The sequence below is a fragment of the Daphnia magna genome, linkage group LG7, assembly GCF_020631705.1.
Source record: "Daphnia magna isolate NIES linkage group LG7, ASM2063170v1.1, whole genome shotgun sequence".
In the NCBI taxonomy this organism is placed as follows: Eukaryota; Metazoa; Arthropoda; class Branchiopoda; order Diplostraca; family Daphniidae; genus Daphnia; species Daphnia magna.
In genome coordinates this window covers 1,044,464-1,065,155 of record NC_059188.1, presented here as the reverse complement: position 1 = coordinate 1,065,155, position 20,692 = coordinate 1,044,464, and the positions used below count along the sequence as shown (strand labels likewise).

Below are 20,692 nucleotides of genomic sequence, written 5' to 3'. Positions count from 1 at the left end.
GAGGGGGTCGACTGAGCGACGTGACTGGCAACTGAAGGCTCGTTAACTCCCCTCCCCCTTCACACACTTTCTGATGGGTTTTTTTCTTCTTCTTCTTCTATATATTCCTTTCATGTGTGATCAAGTTCCAACGGAATGAAATAAAGCTTTTGGACCCAATGGTCAAGTCTGTCCGTCACTCCGGTCACGTGACCTTCGCACTCGGGTGCCACAACACACGCAATTTCTGCTCTCCCCCTGTGTGTGACTGTAATGAGCTATTGCTTATATATAACAAGCTAAATGGGCGTAGGTGTGTACACAACAGAGGGGAGGTCAAGAACGGGCTGCTATAAAATATGCAAGACAAATAAGAGCCTGGCCTTTCCCGAATTTGGATTCATTAAAACGGCGTCTGGTCCTACAATAGTGAGTCGCTTGTTTATCTAATTAAAGTGGAACTTGAAAATCATTTTGGAAGAGGACATTTGTCGAGACAAAATGAAACAATTCCACAAAAAAAAAAATAAGAAACGTGCGCGTGCTGTTTGCAATAGGCTGCGATGCGGTTGGCCGAGCGTGTCGCCATGGCAACAAAAGCGGGACAGCAGCTTCATCAAAGCCAAAGATGTTTTGCTGTAAGGACAACTGCTGGCCATCAACCATATCGTATAGTCGAAAAGGGTTAGTGTCCTCGTCCAGCGATTGTGTTGCATCAGCCGAGCAAATCAAATATCACCAAGGAAACAAAACAAAAATTGTTTGTTATCATCGTTAACAATGGCGCGCAGACGACAACAAACAAACGCTGACTATTTCAATACAAATCTATTGAATATATTTTTCGTAAATAATTTGTTTGCGTCCTGTTGTATAGGCGTTCACGCCGTATTCATAACGAATCACGGCTCCGTGTCCGCTTGTATTTTTGGCCTCCATACAGCATCACTGACCATTTAAATGATATTGCGCATTCATCACGACTCTTAACGCCGAATGAAGAAGAAAAAGAAGAACAACATCTGTGACTTTGAGCGTCCGCTAGACATCCCAACCTGCTGGGATATATCATGTCCCGATAAGAGTCAAACTTGATGCAGTTTCGTTCCATACAGTCTACTCTATATTACATCTACACACGAGAATGACATCGACACACAATAGAACGGCCAAAGAAAATGGCGAAAAGGAAGAAAAGCCTCGTGGGGGGGAGGGAGGGAGTTGCGTGAATTACAGACGGACCTCAGGGATATAGCGACTGTGAGTGTCGAATGTCCAGGATGAAAAGACAAGACTCTCTTTTTTCTTTTTCATGGGAATAATAGATTGGGGATGGGTGGGGGAGAGTGCTCTATCTAAAAAAAAAGAAAAATCCAATTAACAGTCGAGAGTCTTGATGAGTAAGAGAGCACTGAAAATTTCGTTGGGTCCCCTGGAAGAAAAGGCCTGGACCAAGCTAATTATCTCTATAGATCTTACAGCACAGCAGCCAGACCGGGGAAAAAAGAAAAATCGGGTTGAATGGATATAATATAAAGTCCAGGGTGAATGTGTTGCAAGTCTTTTCACACACAGACACACACACACAAAAATTCTCCTGGGAAACTTTGATAGAGTTGAGACCATTACAAGGGACACACTCTCCTCTTTGTGTGTGCCCAGTATATACGATTAATGCTGATGGATCGGCCCTGGCCAGCGAAACAAAAATCCACATCCATTTCAATTTTTGAATATACGAAATGGCCTCTTTCAGTTCAGTTTCGACCACAACCCAATTTTTTTGTTTTTGTTTTTTTTTTAAATTAAAATAAATATCATAATTGCATAATAGATACAACTACCATTAAGACGACCTCAATAATGAAAAAGGAAAGGATGTTGACAGAGGAGGACGTTAAATAGGATTGACACCTATTATATCTATATCCGATCTATAGTTTGGATAGCAAAAAATAAAAGGAAACCAACATGCAGACTGACAAGTCATTCCCCCCTCCCCCCTTTTTACTCACGATGGGGGGGAATCACCAGGGTGTGGGTCTCTTTCGCGTCAACTCGGATTAGCCGCTCCATTTCGCCTTTTATGGGTTTTTGTGTGTAGCGTTCGGTGTGCGGTTGAGCGGTGCAATGTCTCTTGTGTGTTTGTGTCAGACGCCGCGTCATTATCATCACACCACGACATTAATTGAATTAAAGATAATTTACACACACACACACACACACAGAGAAAAGAAGGGAAGAAAAAAAAAAGGTAGCCGCCTTAACGTCTATATAATTATAAATGAAGGATACGACGACACAAAAGAATAATGAAAGGGAGAGAGACTTCCTATTAATAGATGGACGAGTCTACAGAGACCGGATGTAATATTACATAAGCGAGGAGAAGCGAACCCACAAACAAAAAATGGCGCTGTTTATAACCGACTGTAAATATCAGAATACGAGTTAATTAGTATCAAGTCTATTGGCGCGATCTCCATCGACTTTGAAAGACATTCGAAAAGCGCGCGCGCTGTCAACATGGCAGGTGTGTCCAAACGCGCTGATGTAATTAGGTGAAAACATGGACGGTTTTCAAAAATCTAATTTTTTTCATTTTTTATTTGTTGTTTCTGTTGCGACTTCCTCTCCACTTTTAACGATCGAAAATTGTGTGTGTTTAGAAACACACACGTCGCTATTCAACATGACGGGAGGGGGGGGGCAGCTTGATGAGCTTCTATTGTTGTCACGAAACTCTCTTTTTTAAACCACCGCACTTGTTTTCTTCCGCCCTTTTTCTTTAAATAATCGAATAGTTTTATTTTAAAATGGAATCACTTGTTTCGTTATTGGCCGACAGAATTTGTCACGCTTTTTATCGTTCAATCTGGCAGCCATTTTTTAAAAATTGTTGTGTCACTCGAAATAGTTTGGCGTGTTTTGCGGTTGCATCGTTAAAAACCGTGTCAAGTTCAAAGAGATCATCGTAAGGACGAATTTGTTTTCGACTAATCTTGAAACAGACATTTTTTTTTTTTATGTTTATACTCCCACACCTTTGAAGGAAAAAAAAATATATAGCGCTAAATTTGAAAGAAAAACACAATTTCAAACCGGTGAACTTTGTTGTGTGATAACAGCCATTAAAAATATTTTAAGAAAAAAAGGGAGAAAAACATTAAAATACATTTTTTTAAATTATCATTTCGTGGCGAAGCCGGTGAGTTTTTACGACATTTTAAATTATTTTCTTCTTTTGATTTTCTCCAAATGTCTTTATATACTAGGCCTATCGCTTTTTATTACATTTTTTAAAAGGGAAATGCATCAAAAAGAATGAAATTCATCCATTTCGGCTTCGTAAAGATCAAACATTATTCAAATCTCGCGCCGTGCAAAATTCCCCTTACAAAAAATTCAAAATCTATCCATTTCACTTTAAACAAGAAAATCAACTAAATCTTTCCGAATAACACAATTTTCTTCTTTAAAAATAAAATAAAAACAAGGACATAAAAAAAAAAAAATGAAAGAAAATTGGTCCCGGTGTCTATGCGGTCCCGAAATTCCTTTTTCAAGGAAGGGGGGGACCGACACCGGAAATGGTCGGTAGCGGTTGATGGGCGTCTTTTCGTCGCTATAGCCGTGACACTCTGCCGCGTGTGTACACACACAAAATTAGACATATAGAAAATATAAACAACAACTCGATGAGCGTCTTATGTTGTGCGGCATCCAGTTAAAAAAAAAAAAAAGAAAAGAAAAGAAATAAATAAGTTTGTGTACATTGTCACCTGTCGCGCGCGGTCTTACACACACACACGGCGGCGGCGGCGACGACGACGTTGCGCTCTGTAATTTACGAAATTCGTGCCGGCGGAAAAAGGTACACACAGCACCACTTGTGTCGCCTAACCAATTTTCCGGAATTATTTGAAAGTTGAGAAAAAAGGCGGGCAAAAACCCCCCCAAAAAAAAACGGATGAGTTGAGGTAATTGTCACTCTTGTTTTCGGCTTGTCTGTGTCGTTCAAGCGACAACACACACGCACGAAAAAAAAAAAATCTAATAAAAGACGCCCTCGGGCCATCGTTTTTGGTCGGGACCCGTTGAGCCGTGCCAAAATGTCGCCCTCGTGTCTCGTCATCTGTAACGTACCGTGAGAATACGTTACTGGAAACAAACACTGAGACAACTATATGTAGTTTTAGTTAATTAGTCGTCACCAATTTTTATTTTTTGCTACACGCACCGACGCCGACGTTAAAAAAAAAACAAAAACAAATAGGTAAATCTGTTTCAAAAAATTTAAATTTCCCGCGCTTTCAAATTTTCAAATTACATTTGACGTTTGTGCTAATTGGAATAATACCAAGGGTCCATTTTTTTTTTTCGATTAGAGGGGAGGGGTCACGAGGTAAATGAAACCACCCCTTCGTTTAACCCATTTCTAGCACGAAAAATAAATGTGCGCGCGTTGGCCAATCAGCTGCTAAACGGCGTTTTTGGTTTTGTTTTGCTGTGTCGTGTATAATTACAAACGAGAGATAATAGAATTTAGCAAACTTTCTATTTTTTTAAGCAAATAAAACTGTACGTTTTTTTTAAACCGCCCCAGAAATTTATTGCAAATTGTTTTTCGATCGTTTTTGATACTTTTGTTCTGTGCCGCCCAGGAAAAACTTAAAAAAAAAAATCGGCCCAGGGGCTCATAAGAAAATGGGGAAGGCTTCGCCCAGGTAAAAAAAAAAAAGGGGGACAAGAATAACAAAGGAAGAAGAGTTAATTAACTTTTTTTTTTCTTCTGACGAGTCCATTCCCCCTACTTTTTTACAAATTTAAGCAAAAAAAAAAAAAAAGGTGGAAAATTCAAACTTTGAAGGTGGTCGAATACAAGACGAAAACGGGGCCAGACTGAACGTCAAATTTCGGATATGAATAATTTCAATTAGATTGATTACCTTGAATATTTAATTCCTGACACACGCACACACACACAAAATAGATGAAATTTCAAAATAAAGAAGGTGACGACAGGTGGCTGTCGTGTGCATAATGAACGTGTTAAGTAGTAGACTTTTGTTTGCATAATGTCGCAGAACGGGCTAATTGCTATCCAATGTCAATTCGCCACGCTTTTTTTTTTTTTTAGAACTCATATTCATCAAACTGAAACAATCGCAACAGAGAATTTAATCTTGGTGAATATTGAAAAAACAAAGTCGTTTTCTCCCTTACAAAAAGAGTTGCTGCTCACGCTCCACCTGTTAAGAGAACGGCAGCCCGCCCTTCTCTTATAACGTATACCCAATGAGATTGCATGCATGGATGGATATGCGACGTGATGCCAAAAAAGACGAAATTCCGACGGGGCAGTGACACCAAAAAAAAAGAGAAAACCTTGAAATGATGTCAATGAATATTGAAATTTTTCAACGCGTGCTGTTGAAATGTTTTTTTAAGGTGACATTGGCGCCAAAAAAATCATTGATTGAAATTCTCATTTCAATATTTGACTGAAAAATTTGAATAAATTGAGGGTTTTCAAAATGTGGTCAAGAGAAATGGATATTTTAAATCCTTGCACGTGGTGGTTTTTGCAATAGGGTACGAGGGATAGGTAAGCAAAAAGGCCTTGGAAATGTGACGAATCGCTCCCTTCCCCATAGAAACTTCAAGGTTTTCTTGTTTGTTTCTTCTCAAAAGCTCTCAAAATTAGAGTAAGAGTCAACAAGATTTACATAATTTTCAAGATGTAAAAGTCAAGTCGATCGGCCCAAACATTTGAATAATTGGAGTCAACAAAATTTGCATATTTTTCAAGATCTAAAATTTCGAGTGGCTTTGACCTGCCTAAAAGCACTTGCACGGTAGTCGATTTACAGACAAAATGAGGATAAATACCTTTAGGTTTTTATTTGTTACACGGGAGAGGGGACTGTCACAAAAGATAAGCTTCAAATGACAAATATTTGAGTCCTCAAAACTGTCGGACTTTGCCATATGCCATTGTGTGCATAGGTGGCGTTGTTTGAGCAACCACGTGAAATGAATACTATTTATTTACACCCTGTGTAGCACTTCCTTAACAAACGCTAACCAGAAACCCTCCTACAGAAACGGACAATTTGAAATGAGCAAGACAATCTTTACGTGAAATTAGGTAAATTGGGTTTTAGACTCACGTGGTGACGTCACACCGTGATGGATCGCAATGGCCGCCACGACACGTTTTTTTTCTGCACGGAAATGGAAGACGAAGGCGTTGATAAATTTTCTAGTGAAAATCTTACTGTGAGGTCCCGAAAACACAACAAGTCTGTCGAGAAAACAAAACAAAAAATGTTTTTTTGATGAGTCGATCGTGACGGACGCCATTTATCGTCGTCACACACACTAAAAAAAACAAACAAAAATGGATTTCGACTTCTGACGAAATCAAAGAGGTCACCAGCAGCCAGTTTTGCGTCTGTCAAAGCTCCGCCCCATTTGGAGGTAGGTAACAATCGAGGAGGGGACAAGTTTCAAAAGCCACTCTTGATTTTCTTTGGTTTGTTTTATAACTAACGAAAAACTATCCTCCACCCATTGCAATAGATATTCCTCCATCACACACACACACACAGGTAGTATCAACGAAAAGATCAGAAAAACAAGAAGAAGGCGGCACATTTTTGTCTTTCCAGGTCGCCCTCCCTATATCCCTCTGGTGGTGGCAATGGGCTGACAAAATATAAAAAAAAGGCGAACTTCAACCACGAGGCTCTAGAAATTGGGGTGGTTAAAGTGGGGTCGGGTGGAAAAGGGGAGTCCAGTTGGCACTTTTTTTTTTTTCATTTTCCTCCCTACCACCATTTTCATTTTTCTTCTTCTTCTTCTTCTTCCTCTTCTTCTTCTTCTCTACACGACTCCACAACAGGCGCGCTCTCCAGTCGGTCTCCAGACTTTGGCCTGTACGCGCGCGCGCTTTCTGGACCGGTTGAATGTTATTATTATTTTTTTTTTTTGAATTTTTTATTTTTATTTTGATTTAAAAAAAAAAAAAAAAGTGTGTCTGTGTGTGTGTATCTGTGTGTGTGTATGTGTGTGTGTGACAACTAGAAGTCCGGCGGGAAAGTAAACCACGCGCAGACGCAAAGGCTCTCTACAATAAATGGCCGCCACACACACGATTTAATTTGAATTAATGATGTGAGACATGATCAAAGTTTGCAGGAAAAGGTTATGTTTGTGATGTGTGTGTGTGTGTATGTGTGTGATAGGTGTTGAGTGACGTGTTTCAAAAGACTTGAGACAACAACAAAACGATTTGATTTTCGAACATTGTCACATCGCCAGTGCAAATATAGAATTCTGATAAATCACACCCGGTAAATCGAGAGCGACAGTGAAATTTGTCGTGTATTTATTAGAAAGAAAAAAACGATTGACATTCGTGGAAACTCGTTTGCATTTTTAAGTAGTGCGACCTCGTGTTCAGTGTGTAGATGTGTGTGTCCCTGATCATCGAAGATTAAAAAAACGGTAAGGTGAAAATTCGTCATTTTTTGTTGCACAGTAGCTCAATTTCGAATGTTTGAACTGATCCGATGGGATAATCATTTGTGTGTTTGACGTCTGTTGACCGAGAGATAATGAGCCAGAGCTGATACAGCACGTACTAGAAAATGTGGATATGCTCGAGTTTTTTTTTTCAGGACCAATGGTCATTTTTTTACTGTGTCACACACACACACTGAACCTGTCAAGATATTGAATTTCTTTGTGTGACGTGTTTGCTTGTTTGTGACATTGCTTTTTTTATTTCCTCATCCGGCAACAGTGAAATTGATATTTCAATTTGTTTTGTTTTTTCTCAAAAATTATGGGTGGGCTTTTCTCGTGGAAAAAGAAAAACACGCATTTGATGTGTCAACTGAAATTGAGACGCGTTTGCGGATTGTCATTGGATCTTGCATAATCAATTAGGGCACCATCTTAGGGCGAGATTATGAAAACAAAATCGAGGCGACTGGCGCAGTCATTAGATATTGCTGACGTCATCCCGTCGCCAACTTGCATGACGTTTTTGAGAAGCCAACGTTTATGATGTCACTTGACACAGGTGCATTAGGCCTAATTCTTTTATTGCTCGTAAAATGCTCATTGACGTTAATTCTACTGCCATAAAAGGATGAATTTCAATTGTTATTTTTGTTGTTGAACTGATTAATGTAAACATTTTCCCGATTTAAAAATCAACTCTGCGTTTATTGTTTCTTTCACGCTGGTGGACAAAAAAGGGGGGCAATCGGATATAAATATCCGGTCCACTGTTTTTTTTGTTGTGTTCATGTATTTAGACTAAGCAGAATCCAGCGGTTGCGCCAGGATTTTTTTTGTTTTATTATTTTCAAGAGGGATCTTTTATTTTCCATTCTCGTTGGCTCGTTCGTTGGCTTCCCGATTCACGCCGACTGTCGACCAATCAGAAAACAGCAGGGGAAGGAACCGATGGCGTCGGTCCCGCTGTTGCCGCATAGCGCCGTCTTTTTTTTTTCCCCATTTCTCCCTCCGCGTTTGTTCTCCGAGTTGGGTATCGGTCCGTCGCCCGTTTCTCTTGATGGCCGTCGTCGTTGACGACGGGCGCTATTACGTCGGTTCACCCAGATCTCTCGCGTGCGCATTCTCCAATCTTTTTACACACTCCCCACTTTTCTTTTTTTGCCTCCACGTTCGCTAGTCCCGCACGATCGTCAGTCCCGCACAGAACATCGACGGGCCACTATCCCAATTTATTTTTTTAATTTTTGGTGTGTGCATCATTTTTTTTTTTTCTCGTGTAGGCCTCGTGATATGATTTCGAAAATTGCGTGCGTCTCTTAAAAGACGGCCAGTGTGTTCGGGTTTGTTTAAAGGGAATTTCTGTGGAGTGGAGTGCGTCTTCTGGAACATGTCTGAACCTCTTGAGATCTCCCAATGTAATTTCGAGTGTGTTTGATCGTGAAAAAAAAAAAAATTGCGTGTTCCAGCAGAAAAAGGAAAAAAAAAAGGCCGATCAGGAAATGAACTTGTTTCTGGTTGGACAATTGAGTCAAGGTGGGAGGACATTTTGATTTTTTTTTTTCACTTTAGACGAGGAAATTTCAATGATGATTTCGCAAGTGAATTTTGCCCGACCGTGGGATATGTCTGGTAATGGCAACGCTAATTGTAATAACGACAATCATCTGACATCATCAAAACTAGGCCTGGCTCCATTACAAGTAAGCGATTGCCTTTTTTTGTTTTAAAATCCCAGCCCTTTTTAAAATTGAGAACTCGTTGCTGAAACCGTGTGACAATCGAACATTTCATTCCATCTTTGATTTCTAATGCGGTTTTGATCGACGGTTGTGCTACTTTGAATTATTTGTTTTCAGACTAGTAGATTTCGAGCGACGGGGGCCTAACGGCGCACGATTCTAAAAGCTTTTTGTGTGTGTCTTCATCAAGATGAAATGATGCGTTAAAAGAAAGGGGTTGACGTATAATGAACGATGAGCTTAAAAATGGGGCTGATATCGACGCTTTAACGCAATTAAGAGTAGATGACGTTAGGGGGCCTAGTGACACTCGCTGAGTGCTTTTAAAAAAATCACACAATTTTTTAATTCTGTGAACATTTTGCCATGAGACGTTTTAGATTGAAACGAGCAATTTGATTCCGTGGGGTCTTTGCAGTTCTTAAAGAAATTTTTAGGGGGGGTGGGTTTCAAATTGTCCCTTTTTTTGTTTTGTTTTAATGTGAACGTAAAAGATGATCCCTCTCCTCATCTCTGGTGACGGCTTTCACGCGGGAGTCAATTGTCGACCTTCAATAAAAGAAAAAAAAAATGAAGGGCCCGGTGCGCTTCCCGTCACACGGTTGTCATTTGAGAAATTATTTTTGGCTGGCAAAAAAATAATAATCACGCGATGCGGGGTTGACAATCTACATAAATCGCCACCATTTTTCATCGAATGATGGCGGTACGGTTTTTCAAAAACAGAGGCAATCGTTTATCTTTTTTTTTTTCCAGAAACAAACAATTACCTCATCACCTGGGCAAATATGCGACCCTTTGCCCGGCTGCTCCTTTGTGTCGTTCCCTGTCACACAAGTGTTCGAAATCGGATTGATTGACTCCTTGATTTTAAAAAAACAAAATTTCTCTCTGTCCATCAAAAAACCGAAAAATGCGTTTAGCGACAGTTTTGTCTTATCTTCAATTTCGAATCTCGTTTCAATTCGAGATTTCAAAAAAGAGCCTAAAGACATTTTACACTTGGATCGATAATGCGTGCACGTCTTATGGAGAAACGCTGTGCGGATAGATCGATTACGATTTACCAAAGCGAAATCCAACCCCCCAGTTTTCCCTTTTTTCTTTAAATAAACCAGATTCGTATAATTGGCTATAGAAAAGGAAAAAATAGGCAAAGTGATTGTGCCAACACACACACCCCGCAGGAGATCGCTCTTCAATTATTTCTTTACAAGACGCCGAGTTTAAACTAGAAATGGTTCCTATAAGATTTGATCGCCTTTTGCAAATGGTTAATCGATGAATAATTAAACATAGAGGAGAACGAAAATTCGATATTGATCTTTTTCGGGGGGGTTTGTCGATAATTATTTCAGTAATAAATGCCCTGATGTGTATGTAATATCATCGGGTCGCATCACCAAGCAATATCGTTTGTTTAATATAATAATCACAATACCCGTTTGCTTTCTGCTGTTCGTAGGATCCAACCCCCTTGTGTTTCATTGTTGGGAGCGCGAGTAATTTGCATACTACAAAGAGAGAGGGGGGGGGGCGCGGAAAAAAAGGGACCTCTTGTTGCGTCACGCTCCGATGAACAGGGGGGGGGGCATCTGGAACAAAAAAAAACTTTGATGGAATGCAATTTGTTGTCAAAATGCTGCGCGCAATAATCATCGATACTTGGGTTTTTTAAACTTTGATGTTTGTTTTTGCTTTTTGATCTGTCGGCTGGAAAAAAGAAAAACAACGGGGCGGGGGGGGGGTTGGCATCGAACAGGATTAATCAATAAGACATTCGCTCTTGATGTCGAGTAACGATGGACGAAATTCCAAAGTCACGTGACCCTATTTTTCTTTGCCCCCGTGTCGTTTGTTGTTTTGCATATTCCGTTTAAAACTCGACCAACGTTTCCAAAACAAAAGAAACATTTAAAATTTTTTTTTTTCTTAATTGGATTGTTATTTATTAGCGGCACGGCTATTTTATTTTTTTCTCTTGGTGGCACGCGTCCGATTATCTAAACACACTGTAAAACGTATTTTTTTTTTTTACATGTTACGTATTATAGTTATGGAGGAAGAGAGAGAAAAAGAGCATCGTAATGCTAATGGCGGTTGAATCTCTTTTGCGCTTCATTTTTTTTATATAAAAAAATGTGAACAAAGACTCTCTTTTTTAAATAAAAGAAAAATGCCTGCGGGCATTATAGCGCCGCGCTCGTTTGCTTCCTACCCCCACCGAAAAATTCTAGTTTTAAACACACACACACACATAAAAATAATTCGACATTGGTTTCTTAAAAAGAAGCACGAGTTCTTGTGCGCAATGTGTAACAGCAGTTGGCCGCATTGGATAAATATCAGAGCGGATTGAAACATCAACAGTCAACACACAAGCGGGGGGGGATTACGATCGTAATAATCGTATAAAAAAAAATTGGGGGGAGCTGAAGAAAAATTAGAGAAAGGGGAAGGAATTTTTTTATTTTTTTATTTCCCGCGTGCGGTTTTTCTGCCCGACTCTGATTTTTTTGTTTCACGTAACATACAAGGACCAGGAAATGCGCAACCGTTGCAGACGCATTAACAATCTAGAGTTCTATTTCGGGACTGAAGACGTGAAAAAAAAATGCAAATGAGTTATCGCGTGTGTGTGTGTTGATCGGGGGGGTGTTGGGTCTCGATGTAACGAGGGTGGGAGGAAATGAGGGTGACCTAAAGTTGATGATTGCGTGTTATCCCTCCCCCATTTATTCTCTATAGACGATAAGGCGGATGTCACGATTTTTCCCCCTCCCTCGTGTTGTTTTTATTTGTTTTTTTTTTAGAAAAAAACAACAACAGTGTTTTCACGGGTCGGATGAATATGGGATGCCGCGACACCTGCGCTGTCAACGGCCAACCCCCTCACCTTATTGGCTGGCGCGCATTTGATCCCTCCCACCTCATCTCCTCCTGTTGGAATGACATCCGATTTGAACGAGATGCCGAACGATCCGTTTCCACACGACATGGCATTTTGAATGCGGTTGAAAACTTTGTTGGAAATAACAAGGCCGTTTTTCTTTTGTTGAAGGGTTTCATTGTTCCAAAATGCGGATCAGCCCCGCTTATACACTGAATAAGAATATAGACGCACGATGCGCTCAAGTGGCTGTTGAAACAACAATAGACACGCCGGCGAACGGGCTTTTTGGCAACATGTTACATCTATATGATGTATTGTAAAATAGTATTGCAACTGTTGTTTGATGGACTCGCAAAGTTGGCGAAGCCTCGAGCCCTTCGCTTGAGAGACAGGGACGACACGTGATGAAGCCGCCGCGCTAATTAGCCACACAAGTTTTCGACGGGATCCCTTTTGTGTTTGTTAAATGAAAAGGGGGGGGGGGACACGAAAACAAAAAATAAAAATTTCCATACGAGAAACTCTTGGGTCAACTAAACTTTGGAGGATCCGTCAGTCTGCGCAATTGAATAGAAAACTCTCTTGTTGTTGTCTATATATAGTTGATGCGTTTAACTTTGAAGCGAGACGATAATTAAAGGTCAAATTCAATTTGGAATTAAATTTTTTTTTTTGAAATCTATTCAATTTGTCACCGTGAAAGATTTTTTTAAAAAGATCGTTAAGAAATGTGGCGATATCTTTTGTTAGAAAAAATGGTGGGTGTCTATATAAAGGGGTGGGGTTATTTATTGATTGTGGACGATGATCCCCTCTGCTTCTCTTCAGACAGGAGCAATAGAAGGCGATACTCCTGAAAGTTTTATAGACAAGACGCATATCCTGCATTGGATGAAATTCCATCCTCTCAAACAGTTTGAAAGAAGAAATAAATTATATATTAAAAGAACGATGTGTGTGTGTGTGTGGATAGCGTTGCGGGATAATCAATCACTTCTGTACTGGCTATACTGAAAGGGGACGAAATGGAATGGATTGGGGAAACATAAAGGACGATTATGTGTTTTAACTTAAATTTTAGGTGGGTCGAGAGAGGCACTTTGATTGCGAGAACTGACAATCGGTTAAAGGTTAGATGCGGTCAGCAATGGGAGCCCCAAGTCAATTAAAAGGCCTGAAGGCATTCAATGATAAAAAAGGCCTACAGAAGTGAGCAGCAGCGTTGAACAATAGTGGGAAATGATTGCAGAGGCGCATCGAGACGTGCACATAACAAAAGAGTTTGGGGGGCTGATCCCGCGGGAGTCTGGTGCGGTCAGCCGTTATGGGAATGAATGCCGATGAGACATTCAAACAAAACAAAATGAAATTCATTTCAAATTTAATTTGATTTATTTGTGAGTTGATAGAATTCAGTTTGCGGACTGGGCGGGGGCGGAGGGGTTGAATTGTGTGAAAATGGGTGTCAGCTGTTTAAAGGATCCCGCGGGATCGTTGCCGATATGTTTTTCGTTGAAATGTTTTTTAACAAAATTTTTTCTTCTTCTTTCTAAATATATGCATGTGAAATGGAGGGAGGGGAGAAACGAGCCTCGGGGGTTTGAAAACTCTTAACTGACAAGGCAAACTTGACATAGAGTTCCATTTCTTTTCTCTTAAAATTTTTTTTTTTTTTTGAAACAGACTCGCTTGTGTTGATAGGAATTTCAAATTTGTGTTTCCTTTTTTTTTCAAGTCCTCCCTTTGGTATATACCCCACTTATATTATACACAGGCAACAAGGACCAATTAAATTTTTTTTTTTTTGAAAATCTTTCCCCCCTCGGCCTATTTTCCATATGCTAATACACAGCCTATGTGTGTTCCAAAAAGAATATGTTATCATTATGCATACGAGTCTAGAAAATTTCAAAAAAAAAATGATTTTTAAATATTATTATTATTATTATTATTTCCTTTTTTAAAAAAAATAGGCGATCCGGTGCACAATGCCTGCCTGCCCGTGCGAGTGTTTCCAGCCCGGCAAATTGCAATTGAGACAGTGCCAGACCTGCAAACACGGCTGGGTTCCACACGGTGAGTTTTTTTCTTTTTTCACATTTTAAAGCGATCGAATTAAAATAAAAACAAGTCAATCGGATGTAGTAGAGTGGGATACACAAGTTTTTGTTGTTGTTGGGAGGGTATAAGGAAATAGGGGGGTGATTATCATCACACGGGTTGACGCGCGCAGGGTCGAACGCGCGTGTCGCGGCGGCGCAAAACACACGCGACATCACACGACCGGAACGAGTTTTTTTTTTTTTTGTCAACACGAATGAGAAAGAAAAATGGACGTTAGCCAATAGGAAAGCGAGGAGAAAAAAAACGTGGGGGAGAGGTGTATTGACGCAACGAAGGAGGAGAAGGAAAAAAAAAAGCGTGAAAACAAAAAAAAACGAACGAACGAGAAGGTCACCCCTCCTCTTTTTCAACGTTGAGAGACGCGCTTTCTGTATGGCTCTTATTGTTAAAAAGTCTGGATGGAACATGGTCACACAAATAATTCTCTTTTTTTTAATACTTTACTTTAAAAGATAAAACACATCAAACTCACGCAAACACGCACGGGAAATGTTTCGTTGTGGGAGGAGTCGTAAGAGTCTCTCAAGGTTTCATGTTTTAACGTCGCACACTTGGAAAAGAATGTAATCGTCGTTCCTCGGATTTGCTGGATGAATCGTTTCATCCCCCCCTGCGCACTTTTTGTGTGGGTCAAAATGTAATTCACGGATCTCAATTTAACGTAAATCCCGCAAAAAAAAATAGGGGGGCGACATTCGTTAATGGATGGATTTTTCTTGTTTTGCGCTGCGTCATTGTTACATGACGTTGCATTTCTTTCCTGAAATGATCTGAAAAAAAAAAAAGAAATCGAAAATTATGCGCCGTTTTCTTGTTTTTCCGCTTTGATGGAAAAGACAATGTTCGATGGCCCATCAATAATCAAATAAGATATGGAAAAGACGGTAGAAAAAAACTGCAAGGGGGCGGAGATGGAGACACACGGAATCTTAAAAAAAAAAATGAAGAGGGGGCCATTGTTTGGCCGTCTGTGTGTGTGAGCCGAACCGCATACGTCAATGTCAGCCGCTCGCAACATCCACAACGTAGAAAATAATAAAAAAATAAATAAAATTCCCTTGAAAATATCCCCCACAAAAAAGAAAGAGAGAGACGTGTGTGTTAGTCGGGAAGAGATAGAGAGGCGGAGTCTCGTTTCTGATTGGTTGTGCACGATATTCACGACGAGTGTCGTGTCTGCGCGACGTGAATGATGACACATCACCCGAAACAGGCAGCCCCTACGGCCACTCGTAGGTATGGCAGGTAGTCGTTGCTATTTTGCCATGGAGCGAGCGAGCGCAGAGAGGGCGGGGGCTTGTGTGTCTGTAAATGATGAAAAACAACATGGCCGACCTGGACGTATCTCTCTCTTTGCCAGACACACCTTGGTGATTACTATATTTTCTTATAGCGCGATTGGTCCCCTTTGGTATTCATTTTTGCTGTTGAAAACAAAAGAATAATGTTTGTCTCTTTTTAAGGACGATTTATTGATCGATTCTTAGTGGGGTCACCTTGGGAGACTATCGTGAATTGATCACCCAAACATTAAAAATGCTGCCAATATTTTTCAATTGTTTTTTTACTTTTAAGTCTTGGAGTTTGTTGATTTTGCCACGTCTGTCGTCGAGACGCGACAGACACGACCCCTGGAGGTTGACGTTTTTTTCCTGTGTGTGGGGGGACCGATTGTGATTTCCTTTTTAGAACCTATTGCCCCCCCTCTATTTTTGTGTTGGATGTTGAAAGGGGGATGGAAGTGATCGGCCGCATGTTGTCACTCTGTTCGTCCCCACGTGCCGGAATGTGTTTTTCCGCCCTCCATTTTGTGTTGGTCTTCTAAACTTGTTTATTTACCTTGTTGAGAACGAGCGTCTGTCGCAGCCCGCAGGAAAAATAAAAGAGTCCGACTTCTTTTCTCTGCGTGTAAAGCGGAAGGAAGGCCCACCGTGTCAACCGCCAATAACAGGCTCTTTTCAAAAAGATTTTCTCGACATGAAAAAATTTGAAACGAAAAACAAAATCGTGATTTGTTTAACATAAAATAAAAAAAGAAAAGACGAGATCCCCCCGTATTTTGAATAGAAGATGACACGTGCCGGAGTCAAACGGAATTTGTTTTTGTTGTGTGTATGTCACCACAGGGGTCTCCATCCCCCCATTTTTTTCTTTTTAAGACCTTTGAATGAATTTCGTGATGACAGATCGTCATATTACTTTAACTTGTTTCCAACTGTAGGCTATTTGAATATTTTTTTGAAATTTTCTTGTTGGCTCAGTTGTTTCCGACATTTCCCCCTCCGCGAGATGCGACATCTTCTTTGAAACGTGGCGAAAGATTTAAAATCTGTTCTACTTCCCTAACCGAAAATTTCATCATCCGCCATGTTGTTTTTTTTCTTCCCCTCACCTAAAAAAAAAAACGGAAATTCATTACACATCGATGACGTCCCCTTTTATTTCCACCAATCATTTTCTGCTGTTATTGTTAATACGTACCGGAAAAAAACATTAGACAACAATATGCATCGACATTCTCTTTTTTTATTATTACATAAAAAAAAAAGATCTTCTTTTGTTTGCGGAAGAGGATAGGGATGAAGTGGTCACATCTTCACCACAATTTTCGGATACATTGAACCGAAATCTAAATCAATCATCTATTTTTTTTTGTCCGATGATAGGGGAGGGGACTATTGTCCGGAATCGATCCGCCGGACGGTAATCGAACATGACGCCCACCTCTCACCCCCCTTTTTTTTTAATAGACACACACACCGACATTCCATATTTTTTTTTTTCTAATAAAAAAAAAAAATTCGATACAATTTTTTTCTGATTGGGGGGGAGAGAAAAAAAACATCTGCTTCCCCCCTCAAATCTTTACAAGTGTAGCAGAGCAAACATCACCCACCCCCCTGATCTCATCTAAATGGAGAAGCTGGAACACAATTGATTGATAACTACGGTATTTTTTGTGTGTGTGTGTGTGTGCCATACCGCAAGAGGGTTCTTGACAAGCGTACATCCATCCGCATTTTGAATGAAATAGAAAGAAAAATACGTTGAGGCTGGGCACTTGATGCATTGGATACAATTACATACATTTTCAGTGTGTGTGTGTTTTTTTTACAATGAAGGCATCCGACGACACGGAAGTAATCGAATCTGAAAAAAAAATAAATGTGTATCGTTCATGTGATTTGTCACGAACAACGATGGGGAGGTTATCATTTCACGGTTCGAATTCGTTGTGTTGTGTGTGTAAGGTAATACGAAATTTCTGGAAGGAGAGAAATCTACACAAAAGACAGCGGGCGGTGTTATGAATAACAACAAGACAAAAATATGTATTTACATTTTTTTTTTTTTTTTTACTCTTCAATCAACAAGAAAGAGAGAGAGAGAAAATGCTTTGATGGATGACAATTGACTAGAGGTTTTTCATGCGCGCCCCGAATCGTTTTGTCATCATCGGACAAAAACGGCCAACTCCCGAAATTCCCGGACTCTATCCCACAACAAACTCGTTTTTTTCTTTTTTTTTTAGAAAATAACAGCTGATGATTGAATCGCGCGCACTTGACTCTTCTTCTTTTTTTGATTTCCTGGTATTTAAAAAGTTTTCAATTATTTTGTTTAGTGGGTTCGTGGAACTCATCTCCGATCTCATTCACCAGATATCGAAACGAGTACCTTTTATTTGTTTGTTCAACTTCCCCCACACAGAAAAAAATGTCTTATTAAATATCATCGGGGTTTTAAATCATTGCCAATTGAGAGCGTCAGTTTGACGGCCAAGGACTCGGACATTTTGATTTCTTAAGAAATGGACATGGACACGATTGTCTCGAATAGTGAGCTAAGCATTTTTATTTCCTTCTTCTATAAAAGAGGAATGTCCCCTTGGACACTTTGCCCATGTGACGATGACACCATCGGAAAAGAAAGATGCATCACCTTTTGTTAACGGCAGTTAAAGAGACTTTAAAAAAAAAATGCGAAACAATAGCGCGTCTTTCTGGAAGGAGATTCTGTGCTATATACGACGTTTTGTGTGTCACGGACACGTGAAAAGGCACCTTATTTGGAGCCATGATATGCAAGTCTGGCCCCCTTTTTTTATTATTATCCTCAACATCGATACGTATATTTATGGGGAAAAGAAATTCGGCCGTGTCATCGAACGTTCTTTGTAAAATATAAAAAAACTGGAGCTTTTTTGGAAGAGCGTTCGTCGTTTCTATCTTTAGAAGACGCAAGGCGATATGTCATTTGCGTATTTTTTAAAGAAAAAATAAAGGGGGGATTGCAAACGCATGTTGGACGTCTCAATATTTGTTGACAGCCCCCCCCACAAAAAAACCCCCTAATTAGTCACGTTCTGTTTTTCCGAAAAAATATGATTATTTATAGGTGAGGAAGGATATGTAAATGCGCAGACACAGAAAGAGAATAGATGTAATACATTATTTTAGTCTTCTATCATCCATTATGCATGGTGTGCTTTCTTTTTCCTCCTTTTTCGATAGATGAAATCGAGAGCTTCATCCGTGACTGGGCATAGACGTGTAAGTCCGTCTTTTTTATTTTTTTTGAAAAAAAAACAGAGGAACGATACCCATCCATAATATTCATTTTTGTGTGTGTGTGTGTGAAGTGGCTCTATTATACAATGCTGTGTGCAGTTGGTTGATCGTGTGTCATGTACACACACACAAAAAAAAGGAATTGACTTTTCTTCTTGTGGTATGTTGTGCGAGAGGTAGAAACAAGGCCTGGGGTAGCTTTAATTACAATTCCAGGTCAGGGGCCTTTTCTACTCGTTTAACGCTTTTGTGTGTGTGTGTGTGTTTCTTATTTTTTGAGAGAGAGAGAGAGAGAAGGGGGATGTGATAAAACGAGACTCTCTACGACCTGCTGCTGTCTCTCGGGTTTCCTTTTCTTGTTACGAGAAGATGGAAAAAAGAATTCAATTTATTCATATAAACAGAGTCCGGTTGAGCCAGCGAGCAGTTTGCCTATTACATTGAACGGCTTTTCACTGTCACGACCCATCAGCTGCGGGGCCACGAACTGTGGGCATCGAGTCCAGCAGCCACCCAAACTTTTTGTGTTGTCGATTTCATTTTCCTCTTTCTTATTGTCCATTCTTCTTTGAGGAAAGTCAATTTCGAATGATTTGAAACGATTTATTCGTGCACGCATCTCGGCCTGCCCAATTGTTTCACGTTTTCCAAAGAGAGAGAGAGACACATTTGGTTTTTCGATATTTTAAAAAATCGGGAACGAGACCTCGATGAGGAGGCCGCTGAAGGGCACGCGTCTTTCTTCCAAATGAGCCGCGATTCTTTGAACCCTTTGGGCTATGCCGTTTGAAGAACCCCGCCAGGAGACCACACAGCGCAAAAAAGAAGTTGTCATTAGCATTTTCGTCGGTATAACTTAAACGTGGGGGGAGAAGATCTTCATTTATTTCTGCGTGTCTTACGGAGGGAGGCAACGACAGTTTTATGGAACTGTTTCCGTTGGTTAAAAAAGGGGGTGACTCTATTAGTAAAATTTAATTTTAATTCAAAGTTTATTATTTTCATCATTAAAAGAAATCGAGGACAGAATTATTGTCATTTTCGATTTTTTTAAAAAAAGGAAATAAAAAAAAAATATATGCAGATAATGATGATGATATCCTAGCGGCTATTTTGTTTTGTTTTTTTGTTTTTCGTGCGGTCTTACATGGATGAAACAGGGAAGAAGTTGGGAAGGTTCACGAAGATTGGCTATCTCTCCACCCACCTTATAATCATGGAACAACAACCATTTTACAACGACGCGCGGACACACACAACAACAACAAACCTGAAAAAAAAAAAAATCTTTTTTGACGACTTAAGACGACCCGAAAGAAAACACGGAATGTTGCTCCTTTCTATCGCATCATTTTTTTTAAATATTTTTTTTGATGGAAGAGGGGAAAGAAAAAAAAATAACATGGAACCCTGTAATTATTTCGCTGTGTGGCTCACTGATGTTTGGACTCGGTACACAACACTCCGCATCATTTTTCATGTTTTTAGAAAAAAAAAAGAAAAAGGAATGCCATCATCGGACCCGCCTCTAGGGCCCATCGTGTTACGCCATGTTGTTTTGAATAATTTTTTTTTTTTTTTGTAGAAAAAGAAAAGAACAAAATTCATGTGTTTACCCCTACGGGTGTCGCGCGCGTGTCCCGTTCTGATGCCTGTGGAAATTTGTAGACAACAACCCCCCCACCAGCCTCTTGTTTTTTTCTTCTTCTTCAGGTGATGCAAACGCGTATAGAAAAGAAGAAGAAAAAAATTGTATTTTTTGAAAAGACATTTGACAAGATGCGGCAAAGACACACGTAGAGAAAAGGTCGAAGAAGATTGGATGCTGGTGCATAACCTGCGGTGAGACACGT

The 20,692-nt window shown here is 39.9% G+C and overlaps 1 protein-coding gene across 2 annotated transcripts in view; it reads left to right on the top strand.

Moving 5' to 3' along the window:
* Window positions 1-6,879: 6,879 nt before the first annotated feature.
* Window positions 6,880-20,692, top strand: part of LOC116928169 — a 30,995-nt gene continuing 17,182 nt past the window's right edge. The window contains exons 1-2 of one of the 2 annotated variants that reach the window (XM_045176045.1): window positions 6,880-7,491; window positions 14,118-14,220. In XM_045176045.1, coding sequence (XP_045031980.1) covers window positions 14,133-14,220 — 88 coding nt within the window. In that variant the 5' untranslated portion in view covers window positions 6,880-7,491; window positions 14,118-14,132. Of the gene's footprint in view, window positions 7,492-8,467; window positions 9,213-14,117; window positions 14,221-20,692 lie in introns of those variants that run through there. The other variant, XM_032935277.2, reaches the window with a different exon arrangement.